At 39.3% G+C, this 16,362-nt stretch overlaps 1 protein-coding gene across 4 annotated transcripts in view; it reads right to left on the reverse strand.

Annotated features, from left to right (window-relative positions):
* DYM (dymeclin) overlaps positions 1-16,362 on the reverse strand; it is a 226,709-nt gene that overhangs the window by 137,971 nt on the left and 72,376 nt on the right. For all 4 annotated transcript variants that reach the window (XM_074812049.1, XM_074812048.1, XM_074812051.1 and 1 more), the window contains one exon: positions 2,507-2,689. In XM_074812049.1, coding sequence (XP_074668150.1) covers positions 2,507-2,689 — 183 coding nt within the window. The remainder of the gene's footprint in view (positions 1-2,506; positions 2,690-16,362) is intronic.

The following is a 16,362-nucleotide window of genomic DNA, read 5'->3' on the forward strand; positions in this document are numbered from 1 at the left end:
AGCAAACCCTTCTCCTTGCTGCACAAGTCGGGATGCACCGCAGCACTCACAGAGATGAGACACAGCCCATCAGTGGTGGAAACCCTGGCTCTCCCCAAAATGACATACCAATAGGCAGAGGACAGACCAAAACCCAGCTTTTCTGAACTACCATTTCTGCCCTCATGCCCCCTTCAATCTCTGATCGTGATTATGAACTGATTGGTTTAAAACTGTCCTGCTTCAGGCAAGTATTTCTCTTTATTTGGGAAAATTCAGATATAGACAACAAAATCAGATCAATTCAATGTGCTCTGTTATGTGGCAACTTGACGCCACGGTTCATTAGCTGAGGAACATCCACTGACTTTCAAGCTTCACTTCTGTGGATGTTTAAACCATGTCGCTTATATTTATAGCACATCAATATCTGTTTTCTCAAAGAGTATTTTAAAAACTGTTAAAAAAAAAATCTAAACCGTATTAAAGAAACGTATCAGCAACAGCAGCATATCCTGTATTATTCTATAGAACCTTAAACTGATCAATAGAAAAATTAAACTGTTCCAGACGGTGTAGAATAAAGAAAACTATCCTGAATTTTCTTAGTTTTGTCCCAATTAAATTATTACTTCTACAAAAAAGACAGTTTTCATTTTATAGTCACATATTATCATTATGACAGTAACCAGCATTTCTTTTTCATATCACTCTCCTCTTACCAGCCCCTCAGAATGTTCACAGCAATCAAATTCAAGCTCAGTTATGAGAGTACTGCTAGTGGAAATAAAGTTTATGGGAAACAATACGTCATTCTATAAACATACACATCTAGAGAAAATACAGACTTTCATGGGCCTTTTTAGTTCAGGTGCTGAGGAGAGGGGCTCTGAAGAAAAGGATACCCTTCTGAAAGCATCAAAAAACCCATGACAAAACCGCAAGCTGAGAAGGCAGAAGCCCGCAGGCAGGGCGTGCAGGTAAGGCGTGTGGACAGGGCAATAGTCCCTCTCCTGGTTCTAGAGCTTTTCTGAGCTAGTTGTCATCTCATTGCCCTCTCCAACTCCCTGAAAGGAGGGTGCAGAGAGGGGGGATGAGTCTCTTGAGCCAAGGAACCAGTGCCAGGCCAAGAGGGAATGGCCTCAAGCTGCGCCAGGGCAGGGTCAGACTGGCTCTTAGGAAGGATTTCTTTGCAGAAGGGGCTGTTGGGCGTTGGAATGGGCTGCCCAGGGCAGGGGGGGAGTCCCCATCCCTGGAGGGGTTGAAGAGTCGGGTTGACCCAGCGCTGAGGGATGTGGTGGAGTTGGGAACGGTCAGTGTGAGGTTCATGGTTGGACTGGAGGATCAAGGGCTTTTCCAGCTGAGATGATTCTGTCATTCTATGCTACTTATGACATAGAATAAGTTCTTTTAAAATTTGGTAATGAAATACATTACTAGTTACTGATGACATGAAACAAAGTCAACCATAATAAAACATCTGTAGAAGTTTGTAGTTTAAAAACCAGAACAAAACAAAAACTGTATGAAGAATTGATCTCAATTGCCTGTAAACAGTATCCAGGAAATCAAAGGGGCACATTAGGACTAGAAATTCTTCTTATGGGAACAATCCTTCATCCTCATAACGCAAAAAAATGTCCTAGGTAACGGTGAATGAATTTAGAGCTCAACCTATTAAAAACTTGGTGGTTAAAGGAATATAAAATCTCCCCCCAAATAAAATGCATAACTCAGAGGTAGTGATGGGGCTTCACAGGTTGCTGTGCAGCACCTGAGCTGTGCTGAGCAGCCCTGTGCACGCTGTCAACCTGCCTAAAGCCAACAAAAATGAAAACCCCATGGCTAAAACTCGAAGAGATTTAAATGTATGGATAAAGTATGTATGAAAAGCAGAACGCTGCCTGCAAGCTGAGCTATCTAGATAGTCCAAGCTGTGTGAGGGCATTACTGTGTCCCACGCAAGACCCTCGGCAGCAGGGCACTATGAGGCAGTACAGCATCACACCCGATACACGGTCTGGAACCAGCCTTCTCAAAAACCAGGTAGGCACTGAAACAACTCTCAAACTTTCCGTGTATACAAGTCTCATAAAAGCATTTACATTAACCAGTTTCTCCTCACATTTGCAATACAAGAATACAGTTAGCACATCAATCCAGTTAGTTCTAAGAAATATGACTCCAGCTAAACAGAATTTCCCCAAGTGCTGTAAGGTTTTAGGGGACTCCTGCAAACTCTTGGGTAACTGATCTACTCATAGGTCAGGTTTATTTGTATTTTATGAAATTATGAAGCTTTCTAAAATTTCTCAACTCTGAAGGAAAGAGTATCCTTCTCCCTCTGCCCCTTCCATTAAGTTCCAGAAGCTGAGGAACTTCACCTCAAAACTCCCAGAAGAAAACGTACTATTACTGCTCTTCCACGGGCTGGCTGGAAGGAAAACAAATTTTGGAAAGACTAGTCGCAGCAACTTAACACATCATTTTCATCAGTTCATGCTTAGAGGTAAGAACAGATACAAACCTTGAGTGTTCTTGAAGGACATAATAGCTTGCCTGTAGGGATTCGGAGTATCCGGAGAATCGGTCAGATTAGCCAAGACCAGCAGAAGCAGCAGACTCTGGTTAGCTAAAGGGGAGCACTGCTCTAGCTGCGGTGTTGGTTTACTCCCCACCCCACCAAGTGTGAAGACTGTCCACAGGCCAGCTAGAGAGAAAAGGCAAAAGATATTATGTACACATTTTAATGAATAGAACTCCTTTAGGAGGAAAAGATAGCATCTGACAGAGAGAAGAGGGAAAAACAATTCAACCCTGTACCCCTAAAATGACAGGTCTGGCTTCTTGGTTTCTCAAAATGAAAACTTCAGGAGTAACACAGCAGTGGGCACAGAGAGGTGGGAATTAAAAGATTACTGGAAATTCAAGAAAATTAAGGAACAGGAATACGAAAAGGAAATTAGGAGAGGGGAAACAAAAGCATATGTTTGAAGGGGAGTACCTTAACCACAGAGCAGATACCAGCTGAAGGATTCATGTAGCAATCCTGACAATGCTAAGACATTAAGAGAGGAAAAGGAGTTCTTATGTTGCCTTTTTAATAAAACTGACTTGTTCCATCACGCAGCATTTTTCTCATGTATTCTATTTTTAATAGATATTTTAGGCAAAACACAGCAACAAAAAACTAATACTGCTTAAACTAGAGCCTCCAGATTGAGAGTCCTGTAGAGATCATCATCACTGTTCATCATTGTCGGTAGACAACATAATAACAAATAATAAACTTATTGGAAAAAAAGACAGGATCAACAGCAATTTAAATTTAAATTTTAAGGTATTATTAAACTCAGCCTCGAATTTTTGCATTCATATAGAAGATCAAACAACTTGAAAAAGCACTCCAAAATCTCTGAAATTCCCTTTCAAGAGGTTGCATATAAGATGTGAAGGTATGGAAATACAAACTGTTTACAATAATTTGAAGTTAAAAATCTAGTTAAAAAAAAGTTTGAGGTGACAAATCACTATTGATATACTGTCAAAAAACCCGACTGATTAATTCCTCTTGGGTAAGCAAGTTTTTGTTGTCTCGCAACTGTCTCAAAAATGCGTATGTAACAAAGCACCGAAACTTCATTCATTTTAGACCCACAAAAATTTATTAGGTGCAAAAATGTAAATAGCTCATCATTCCACACTAACTCTCAGTTCTTTGCTCATGAACTACAATAGGAATGCATGTTAGCACAGCCTGCCCTTTATCTAGGTGTATATATATGGTGCATATACAGCTCCAGTATTAAGGCATAAAGAATAAAGCCAGTATAAAGCACCTGAAGGCGGCTCATTAAAACTTTCATTATCATAGTGTTTAAACTTTGATGTTTGAGCCTGAAATGCAGAGTCATTTTCATACTTAATCCTTATAGCATTAAAAAAAACTAACTCCAATACTAAACTACTGCATTTGAAATTCCTGTTCCTAATTACAGCAGTGTTGGTGAACCAAGCTGACCAGCTACGTGCCCAAATACCGCTCAAAGGAGACTGGAAGGGAGGAGCAGCAGCAGGGAAGGATTAGAAGACACCTCTCAGCCATCTCCAGCAGATCCATAAAGCCTTTTTCCTTGCCATCACTCAGGAGACTCCATTACATTAGGGGGGAAAAAAAAAGAAAAGCAGCACCAAAACTGAAGCAGAGATGCTGCAGACTCAGCATTAATGGGGAAAGTCGCAGGAAAGGATCAAGCCTCCCCCTCCCATGGCTATGGTGGCACGTGACAACTTCAATGTCACTGGCCTCTATCACATCTGGGCTCTTGATACGTTCCCAGGTGATAAGAAGCAACCCCTCCCAATCTCATCAGATTATATTAATCTCCAAATGCCTGCTTAGCAGTTAATTTTTTTACTGCTAAAATTTTATGGCAGAAGCTGAGGATTTCACCAAATTATTCATTGAACAGGTCAAAGTCTTGAATTACACAGCACAAAAATAAGAAATAATCTCAACTTTTAAAAAACAGAATTCAATTTCCTCTTTTAATGTCTATATTAAAAATTCATTATAACACACTTTCTTAAAGACAGAAAAATTAACAAAGTTTAGTTTTCAATCTTCTAGTCCACAAGATTCAAGGTACAAAGGATAAAAAACTGTAAGCCATTTCAATGCAAAACATAAGTATAGTGTAACTAATTAAAAGAATTTAAAGTACTCTTATCCCTACGAAATTTCAAGCTAGCCAAAGAGTATTTTTCTTCAAACATAATTATATAGTTAGATTTTGTAATAAACCAACGCTCCCTTCATCAACACAATTGCAAGGTAATTACTGCCATGTCACGGGCAAGGAACTAATGCCATTCAGTGTTAAGAAGTTTGAAGTAGTTCTTATAATAAAAAACACGATAATTACAGCCTTCTTAGCAAAAATTTCATGTTACATTAATAATCCTTTATCACCGTGTTTTTGATCCACTGTCCTTAAATCTTAACGAAGCTGAATAAAAATGCTGACCATGAAGCTAGCTTTTAACTCATGAGTTATCCAGATAGATAACATGCAAAGAAATGATTTTCAAAAAACATGAAATAACCATACATTTATTATCATGTGTTAAGTGAATTCAAATTCGGCACATTCCCCTTCTTAAAGTTTACTGTAGTTCTCATTTTTAATTTTCTACCACCCCACCCTCTGTGGCTGGCATCTGACATTACTACACCTTTCCTCAATAGTTAGGAAAAGAGGCATATGTCCAAAATACTGGCTTGTAAATTGAATCTCCCACCAGGGAGAATGAGGTAATTAGGTCCAAGAGAAATCTGCACACTGATACATGACCCAAGTAATTGCCTGCAGTTCTCTCTCTTGTTGGCAAGTGTATTATTCCCCCAGAAAAGCAATCCCATGCTAATGGGTTCATAATACTTTCAGTTCCAAAATGCAGTGTCACACTAGGTGCTCCCAATGTACTCGAGTTAAGAGACATTTCTAAGGAAAATACTGTTTCTGATCATCAACAGCAGATTAGAGTGCTAAACAGATAAAGAGCTTGGGAGAACAGACAAGAGCAGTCAGTGTTTCTAGTTGTATTCTGTTATGTTCACAATATTTCAAATATCACTTTGCTACACCTGGTTTTACAATTATGTATACTTCAAAATTATTAAGCTTTATTTAAGTTTTTAGCAAGGAAAACAAAAATTATTTATGCTGCAACCCCTTAGAAGTTCTCCTCACTGTGTTCTTTTCAGATCTGAAGTTACAGTTAACAGAAAACATACAAAGAATATACATTGATACAAAAGAAGGGGCCAGAATCACATTTCAGATTCTGCTTCTTCAGAACATCACAGAAAAACAGAATAAAAAGAAGAAAATCTCATGTTTAAAATTCCTGTTTAAGCCAATAGAATAGCCATAGGCAGCGGTAATTGTACTAGGGCTGCCTGGCATCATTAAAAGCATGGAATTAAATTTGCCTTGACACTTTAACATATTAGATTTCTTTCACATTTAAATTGCACTTTAAATTTCACTTATTCCTATTCTCTAATCATTTCAGCATATATCCCAAGGGAAATGCAAATTACAGAAGTTTTCTTAAAACTTTCTGTATATCTGGGAAGTGGCAAAGATGGTCTACGCCTGTCAAAACTGAACCACTGAACTATGCAAAGGATGAAGGAGGTGCACTACCTGCAATACCATCACGACCCAGAGTGCTTCTAAAGCTCTCTTAAACTCTTGAAAAGGGTCTACATTACCAAATGCCACCTTTCTGGTGCTAATTATAAGTGATGACATTAATAATCTATAACCCTAAACCAGTCTCTTCAACATTTACGTATTCGGATCGATTATTTCATCTACAGAATTTACTGCCTTCTACAAAATACTTGTAATCTTATTTTTAATTGTAATTCTCTAAGATATTTCTTGGCTCAGTTCCACATGGAACCACATTGCTAGAATTTTTGTCAATTAGAGAAATACTAAAATTTTGCCAATTACTTCTGGCAAATACATAGATACCTTGTGAAGGAACAGACTGTTTTTACCTTTTAAACAAAATGAGCAGATCCATTTTTTCCTTCTCTTCCACAAAACTACCCATCATGACTTCTTTGATCTCTATTCGTACAGTTCTATGTAAGGCACAGCAAGGAAAGCAGGTGTTGCTTAAGAGTAAGGTATGGTTTTTTTCAAAAGAGAATCTGAGGTCTTCTGTAAGATGCGTAGAAACACTGCTCATAGCCATGAAAACAAATCCAAGATTTTAATCTAGTTTGACAGTCTGTGGAACAACACTTAATGCCGAAATGAAGTTATGATACATTCATCAAAAAAGAAATTTCTTTCACCAGGCTGTTACTAAATGCATACACAATTCTGCAGAAATCTGAGCCTTATGCTCTGGTCTCTGTTACACAAGAAAATACAAATAAGGTTCATACCTACTTGGAGAAAAGTTTACATATATTTACTCATAGTTTCATGTGACAAAGCAAAATTTCAAGAGCTTGATTTTAAAGACATTTTAAAACCAGAAGACAGGTAGGAGCACAGAGGGTACTTAAAAAAATTACTCATTATAAAGCATCAAAAGTTACAGCCAACTGAACTAGCACTGCATACCATTATTTCAAGTTAGTATATCAACAAACTGTGAGCTATAATTGACTTGTGAGCTCTCTTGGGATATTTATTAAACGAGTTGTAATTCTTCCACAAAACATGCCTTATTCACTTTCCAGCCTTCAGTGTAAAGGCTTGGAAGATAAAACCTCTGAGCTCTCTCCCTGGAAAAAGCATTAACACAGGGGAAATTGGTGTTACTTATTTCAAAGTATCTTTCTGAGAAAATTAGATTTTTTAAAATTTTTTTGTTTGTTTGTTTAATCAGAGTTGCAACATGCAATTACATTAACCGAACTTCACCAAGCCTTCCTTTTAACAGCCTATCCTTCATTAAATTTAAACATAGGCATTAAATTTCAATTAATGCTGGCATAGCCTTTTTGAGTACGCTCACTTCTCTCCTCACTGGAGCTTGCTGACAGAACAGATCCTTTCCTCAGTCCCCCGTACACACAACCCAAATCCTACCATACATTATTAGCATCCTGCCAATGAGTTTTATTGCTTTTGAAACTATTTTGCAGAGCGCACCAGATGGAGGTGCAGCCCTGGGCAGTTTTTGAGACTGAAAAGGAAGACGAAGAAGTTTTGCTAGGCATGAAGATCTTCAAAAGATCTTCCTCATCTCTTCCTGTCACTTTAACATTTCCAAAATGACAGTCCTGCTCCCTTGTTGCAAAAATGGAAAGAACTCAAGTAGATGAGACTATGGAAGTTGGTAAAAAAAGCATTAAACACCAGAAAGAAAACCCGATCACAAAAAACCCACCAAACAGAACAGATCAAACCTATGTTTCAGTAATCGGTTCAAAACAAGACCAACTCCACACCCTGCTTTCCTATGTATGAAACTTTCAGCATCCAGAAGATTGTTTAATGCTGCAATAACATCTAAGACAAGAATAAACACAGATTATGAAGAACTGAAGCAAAAGTGATTTTCACTGCATCTAATTGATACCATCATGTCCTTCCTCCACCAAAACCAGCAGATAACGTATTATTCAAAAACATTACAAATACTATTTCATTCTTATTACATTCAAGCAGCAGCTCTGAGAACTTGAGGGCTGGGGTGGTTTTTTTGTTTAATGCTTATTATGTGTGTCACATTTCTTAAGTCAATTCAATGGTTCTCACGTTGTGGTCTGATGAACACTTTCTGGTGGCCCATGGAGAGTTGGCAGTTCATGTTGTGCTGGCTCTTGTCCTTGTTTCCAGCTGCTACATTGTGTTAGAAGAAAGCTAAAAATACATAAATACTTTCCTACGATTACTTTTCCATGTAAGCAATTTCTCAAGTTGCCACGGGGATGTTATGTGATAATGAATGGGAGAGGAAAAAGTGGTCCACGGAATCATAAACAGGAGAGGCTGGATCAGTGAGGCAACAGCTATATCAAGACGCACTTCCCATAATGTCTCAAGTCAAAGTCATTTTATACTTTATAAGCATGTCCTTAACATCCCAGGTCTTTATTTAAGCAACTTAAAATTGCTAATTGTGAGGAGCACTGGTATACTTGCTTAAAAGACTATAAAAACAGCAGCTACATTAATTTCAGGAAAGTCCTATTGCAAGTTTTTGGAAGATTCATTATAGCAAGAAACTAGCAGAACTGAAGTATAGGAAATATGGAAAAATTTTTATGTGCTTAATGAACCTGCACATTAAGTATTCTACCCTCAAGCGACATTAAACTCATAAGGAGCACAAACACAACCTCCAACTGAAAAAGTGTATCTGATTGCAGTGTAGATTTTTTAGGTAGGGAAATTATAAAATTCAGAAGCATAAAAATGGCTGTCCTAAATACTGCACTAACTTTTTGCTTGCAGCAACTTTTTTAGCTGACATAAGTTCTTCTAAATTATAGATTTTTACAACCTTGTATCTGACATGGTAATACAAATGACAAAGGCAACAATTTTAATTTTCAGCAATATTTTTCATGCTCTCCACTGTCTGGCATTAGACAAACAGAATTACCCCAAGCTAGCTTGAGACATGGAAGGAAAGACATTTTAAAAACAACTATAAATGGTTTCTGGGTGACACAGTCTAGCAAAATAAATTCACATGTTAAATAGTGGTAGGGTAGCCAGTTTCTAAGTCATCAGTAGGCTGCAGCAAGAATTCACACGTGGGAGATACTAAATTTAAAAGCTTATGTGCAGGGCTGTAAGCATTTTGAGACAACAGCTATGTACCGGTCCATCTTGACTCTATTTACTGTTCGGAATATAGGAACGGTAAAGGATGTGTACCAGAGTAAATGGATGATCGGTTGAAACAGCATATCTAAGCTTAAAATGCTATCAAGCTACCCTTAGTCCTTGATGCAAAGTGCTGTGCAAGGTCAAAGTTACATATGTCTCAACAACTTATACAGTGGATTGTCATGGGCTTTATTTCAGGTGCTTCATTATTACTCTACTTTATTACCAGTATTTAATTCCTAAATACTACAGAAAAGTGACTGCATGTTAAACAAAGACTACAAAGCATGTTTTAGATGACTTCTTTAAACGTTTAAAAAAAATTGTAGAAGATGTGTTTCAAAACCAAGTTATTTTCTTCTCATCAAATCAGTGCCACAGAACCACTAAGACTGGCTCATTGAAATACGTGACTGAGTACGGCTTCTTTGTTTCAAGTTTCGCATGCCCATTAATACTACTCTAACAGAGACAAGTATTTCGTGCTACTTGCCAAAACAGCAGAAGGTAGTCACTTCTGTGAAGTCAAGCTCTGCAACACAGTTTCTGCTGCCGGCCCCACTCCTGATCAGTCTCTCCAGGAATACCCAGTTCGTGTGTCTGTCTGTTTTTAAAACACACCCTAGGCACCTGATTTTTGCCCATCCCCATTGCTCTCGGCAATGCTGCAGCAGCACAGGAAAGATTCAAGGAACAGCTGAGCTATCGGAGTCACTGGAAGAAAGACAGCCCAGCAAATCTCCAAATAAACTCTCCGAAAGCCACAGCACTGAGAAGCACCACCGTGTCCGAGGAGGCTGGGACCGTGATGTCATTAACACATTCTGGAAGCAGTTTTTCAGGAAATGAATCATGGAAGCAAGTGAAATGTGAAGACGTATTAGGTAACTGTGTTCACCCCCTACCCATGCAACAGTCTTCCCTCCAGTACATTTTGTTATCCTATCCAGTCTAATTTTAAGGGACTAGTAACCGAGCTTGAACCACATCCTTTGGGAAGAGTGTTCCATAATCTAATAAACCTCAATGTTCAATTTTTTTCCCTAATATTCAGCCTGAGCATTACTTTGTTCAACTTGGTCTACTTATTCCTATAAGTAGTCCTGTGTAATACCATAAAACATTTCTTCCCCAGTTCAGTGTTTACAGCCTTTAAATAAAAGGCAGAGTCATGTCTCCTTTGTTGCCTAGCCAAATTATATACACAGATTTTTCTTTCCTTTCTTTGAAAGCCTTTTCCACTTTGCTTCCTGCAATTAATCCCAGCTCCAACACTCTACACGATCTCTCAAACGTCACTGCACTGAAAAAGATCACAAATAGCTGCATAGATTTAATGTAATAAAAAAGCATATTCCTCAATTCACTGCAAAAATAGTGTTTATTTAATTTTAAAGTATTTATTCTCTTTTTTAATCACTAGATCTCAGGAGCTCTTTACTCGGACATCTAAAACCATATAGGCTTTTTTCAGGGCAGGAGCCCCCATCTATGCCATTAGATTACCTAACTTTGTTTGTTTTGAATCTCAAAATAAGGAGAAGACCACCTTCTCCCAAGAGCATGAAGCTCAGCTGGAGACTTGCATTCCCATCAAAGCTTTTGACACCACAGCTGTATCAAGAATGTATACAGACACTGAAAAAAAAAAAAATTATTTCATCTGAAAAACTACAGAAACATTTATAAAGTCAACACCTTTAAACTGTCTCAATGAAGTTATACAGTTAAGATTTTCAGATGAAGGCTACTTCTCTTATTTGCACACATATGTTGAAGAACGGGATAGCTTTGTTAGCTGGAAACCTCTGAAGACATTTTTAGCATCCATAAGATGAAGCTGAGTAGTAGACATATCTCATGTCAGACACCTTGAAGAATCAAGTCAAGCAAATTACATACCACATTCCTGAATCAAAAGGCTATAAAGTTGCCAAATAAAGCTGGAAATAACTCTAATAGATCATTTTTTCACTTGAAGAAATATATAGGGAAAAAAAGCTATAGCAAGGGAACATCTTAAACAAGGAAGGCAATCTTCACGTTTTTATTAGCTTCACTCCTGGCCTGTTGCTGGAAACACCTATTCCAACTCCTTAGGACACAAGTGATACAGTTTCTGAGATGGAACAATATTTCTGCTGCACATTTGAAGACTGTCCAGTATAACTGAAGCTGCAAATGTGACCACAATATTAAAAAAATTTTATGGTATTATATAAGAACACAATACCACAGTATTATGACTATTTGAAACCTGGGAAACTAAGTGCAAGCTAGAAGAGTGTGAGAGAGAGGAAAACGCATGAGAAATGTGGGAAAAACTGCAAATCCACCCAGTGTTGGATTCAATTTTACAACAACTGTCTGACTCAATCAGCCATCAGCCTTGGAACAGCAAACTTCAAGCCAACAACAAACTCGTATAGCAAGAAATTAAACAGGAGTTGTTGGGTGCTGGGGTTTTGGGGCTTTTGTGTTTTGGGGTTTTGTGGGGGTGGGGGGGGTGTTGTGTTTAGGACTTTTTTGTTTGTTTGTTTGGGGGGGATTTTGAACTTTTTTTTAAAATAGAAAACTCCTCTGGCTTTTGCCCAGGGCACTGTTCTGGTACTTTATTGTTGTGGTGAGAATGGGAGGGAGCACAGTGGATATGTATAATCCCACTGACAGTAGGATTTTCAGTAACATTTTTTGTCAACACAATCAGACAAAATTGGGGACAGAAATGAACATGGAAACACATTCAAAAAATATCCTGGCAAAAGGAGAGCAACATTTATTTGCAGCATTGACTTTGACAACCAGAAGAAGAGGATGGAAAAGACAGAGAAGTTTTAGAAGTTGGGTAGAAAGGAAGAAATAATTTTTCAGAGGATAAGATCACAGGATGATTCAAGCTGGAAGGGACCTCAGGAGGTCTTTGGCTCAACCTCCTGCTCCAAGCAGGGGCAGCTATGGAGTCACACCAGGTTGCTCAGGGCTTCATCCAGCTGAGACTTGGAAACTTCCAAGGATGGAGATGGCACAACCTCCCTGGGCAGCCTGCTCCACTGCTCAACTGTCCTCATGGTCCTCACACATAAATATTTCCATAGGATTCCAGAATCTCATTATTTTCTTTTCAAACTATTTCTTCATTTATAACATGGAAAAAAAAAATTCCCCTTCAAACCAAGATGAATTTATGATACTGGTCTAGCTATAAACAGCTTGAATATTTTGAGAAACACAGTAGTCAGATCAATGTGTGATACTCTTGGAAAAAAAATCCACAGTGATCACACTTGTGCTACCCTAGACAATAATGCCTATGCAGGCACGTCAACGGTGGGCAGAGAAACAGTGTGCCAGGAGACCTGATGAATGTTGTAAGTTTGGAGATGGAATAATGGTAAGAAAATACTCTGATTTTAACAGAACTCCAGAAAATGAGAAGTGAGAAGTCCTTCGAGGTGTCCAAAACCACTCCATACACCACATGCAGACATATCCAGGATAATCTCCCATTTATAGAGCGCAGAAGAGGTTTTAGATCTTCAGGTAATGATCTTGGTAGAACATAAAGTATGAACTGTAAGAACAACTAGAGCTGCTGACTGTCAGACATTTCTGGAAGTCTGATTGTTATTTACTGGAGAGTTGCAGCCAAAAGTTTTTAAATAGCTCCTAGCATACTGCAGAATACTCTCTGGATTTATCCTGATAACCTTGTCCTCAAATTATTTTTGGTTTACTGTGCACTTGGAGAATTGCAAGTATTTGTTACCACAAATTTATGCACACCTTGATTAACCTCCGTTTCAGAGAAAGGGAAGAAATCTTTTAAAGCCTACTTAACAGAACAGGGCTGCCAGCATGAATTCCTCTCCATAGCAAGAAGGCCAAATATTAATGGGTTTTTTAGGTAGGTAGATACATTTTAGGATTTATGTATATACATATAAATTATATTTTCTATAATCACAACATTTATTTATATAAGTTATAAAATATAATCTATTTATATAAGTTATCAAATATATTATCTATTATATCAACTATAAACACATAAATAAGGCAGAATCGTGAAGGACTCATCATTTATAAATACACATTTGTAATGCATGCATCAAGTGCAAATTTCCTCCAAGTACAAGGGCTTCTCCTACAGGCAATTTGCTGGTATTCCATGCAAGCAGGTGGAATACCTGCTGCACTTCAAACACAACCTAAGACCTAACTTGAAAACATGGTGTTCAGTTACTGAAAGAAATGGTAATAAAAGTTTGTAACACTTTCTCATTCTTCTCCGACTGCAATGTCGATCTGTTCCAATCATGAACCACAAGATACACAAGAGACACAGATGCTCACTATTTCAGACAACTGCAAAAATCAGGGTTGTCCACACTGTGCTGTGCCTCTTGTTTATGCAGATGATACCAAAACACTTACAGGCATCCGTATTTTCTACACCTTAGATGATCCTATCATAAATGAGAGCACTCAAATTTTCCTTTTTACCATGATCTTTTATTTCTTGGATTCCAGTATTATTTTTAATTAGTGCTAATCAGGGTATCAATGTTAACTAATGCTTCTGAAGCGGAAGCAGATCCTCAGAAGAACTTCAACCCTACATAGAGGGGGAAGGGGGAAGAAGAAACTCAGACTGCCATTGACAGAAGTGACCTGTAATGTTGCTAGACAGATCAAAGTATCCAACAACTGACTTTTCCAGAGCAGTCAGAATTTTGTATCACTTAGCAAGTTTAACACTCTGCTCCTGTTGACTACTTGTGACTGCAGGCACTCAATTCAAAATTAACGCATTTCTTAAGTGAGACATGAGAACATGAGTGACTTGGCTCCTGGGAAAGTCTCCCTCTAAAACAAATTGCCTAACATCCTTAAAAAAAAATAAATATATATGCAAAGAGGCAAGGGAGAACTGTTTTTTTCTGGACTCAAGTTGCCTAAAACACAACATAATTTTCATCTTTCCGTTCCCTTATTTGTTGAACATATGCAGCTCAGTTTCCATGGCAAGTATCATGACACGACATATCCCAATTCCATGACAAGACATATCCCTTGCTGGAGTGCTTCAGAGATCATTCTTGCCACCACTCAAGGGGTCAAATCCAGACTTACATTCAAGTCTAGTATTCAGGAAACAACAAGGATCAGCTTTACCATGCCAAAACTCAGCATCTCTCTATCTATGTTTTATCAGGCAAGACCTAAGCAATTGCCATGGAGGAGGATGAGGTAAGAAGGTGGCCAAGAAGGCCAATGGCATCCTGGCTTGCATCAGCAATAGCTTGGCCAGCAGGGACAGGGAAGGGATCTTACCCCTGCACTTGGCACTGGTGAGGCCGCCCCTCGATGAGTGGGTTCAGTTTTGGGCCCCTCACTCCAAAAAGGCCATTGAATGACTCGAGCGTGTCCAGAGAAGGGCAACGGAGCTGGTGCAGGGTCTGGAGCACAGGTGTGATGGGGAGCGGCTGAGGGAACTGGGGGGGTTTAGTGTGGAGAAGAGGAGGCTGAGGGGAGACCTCACAGCCCTCTACAACTCCCTGAAAGGAGGGTGCAGAGAGGGGGGATGAGTCTCTTGAGCCAAGGAACCAGCGCCAGGCCAAGAGGGAATGGCCTCAAGTTGCGCCAGGGAAGGTTTAGACTAGGTATTAGGAAGCATAGAAGGGGTTGTTGGGCATTGGAATGGGCTGCCCAGGGAGGTGGTGGAGTCCCCATCCCTGGAGGGGTTGAAGAGTCAGGTCAACATAGCGCTGAGGGATCTGATGGAGTTGGGAACTGTTAATGTCGGGTTGATGGTGGGACTGGATGATCTTCAAGGTCTTTTCCAACCTAGACAGTTCTGTGATTCTGTGAAGTAAATTCAGTGCCTGAGTCACAACCAGACCTGCTGGACCTGCCTCTGCAAGGATGCACCTCTCCTCCTGGTCTCAGTTTTCATAATTCTCTCCATTCCATCACAGAATTACATCTTGACAGCTAAATCTCAGCATCTTTCCCAGCCTCTTCATGGCCTTCCTTCTATTGAAATAAACACCTGCTTTCTCCTTTCCTCAGCCTGCTGCTCATATGCCAGATAAAGATCCCAGTCTCCTGTTTCTTGTCCCAGACAAAACTAAGAAGGAATAGCTAGCACAGCAAAGACATTGCAGATCTGCTGCTTGCCTGCTAGGTCTAAGTTTCACTCCTCCAAACTTGTGAAGTACCTGAGCACTGGTACCTGCAGCAGTTCCAACCAGCTTCTCTACCAGAACCTTCAGGAGAGCATTTAAAAGAAATTAAATAGAATTCCAAATACAAGTGCAGATGGAAAACTCAATGCTACACAGTTTGGGAGCACTCTGGCTGTCACCTATATTTCTGAGAAGACTTGATCACGCTCCTTGGACCCCACCACCTCTCTCTGATGCACACACGCAATGGGCATGTTGTTTTTTAATCCACCCCAGCCTGTCCCTATTTTTGTTCTAAGCCAATACATTCTGTAATGCAGTGAGATAACTTCCTCCTCCACACTACCTGCTGTACCAAAGAAGAGAAAGTTCCCGAGTGTTAATTCTCTTGCTTGAAACCTGGTCCACCAGCAACTGGATGAAGGAACTGCAGGGAAAGTTCCCCCTGCACCCTGAAACAGGCTCACAGACTTTGAGGGGTGCCATATCCCAAGCCTCACTGGCATGACGCTCTGTGGAACACGCTTCATGTAAACTCAATGTTCAGACAATTTTGCAGTCAGTTTTTCAACAAGTTTCTGTGCAACGTATGCAAACAGCAAGTTTTGGGACCTTATAACTTGGCCAGATTTACTAAAAACTTTAAGAGCGATTGCAAATGGCACATCTTTGTCCATGGTTTCACTCCCCTAAGCCCCCCTTCATGCCGGTTCCAATGCATGAAGGCTCTAAAACTCCTTAATAAAACAGATGTAAGAATTCAGCATTGGTTAAGTAACATTTTTCCCTAACCTCATTCTCAGAAACATAAGAACTGTTTT

The sequence above is a fragment of the Strix aluco genome, chromosome Z (genome assembly GCF_031877795.1).
Source record: "Strix aluco isolate bStrAlu1 chromosome Z, bStrAlu1.hap1, whole genome shotgun sequence".
Taxonomy (NCBI): Eukaryota; Metazoa; Chordata; class Aves; order Strigiformes; family Strigidae; genus Strix; species Strix aluco.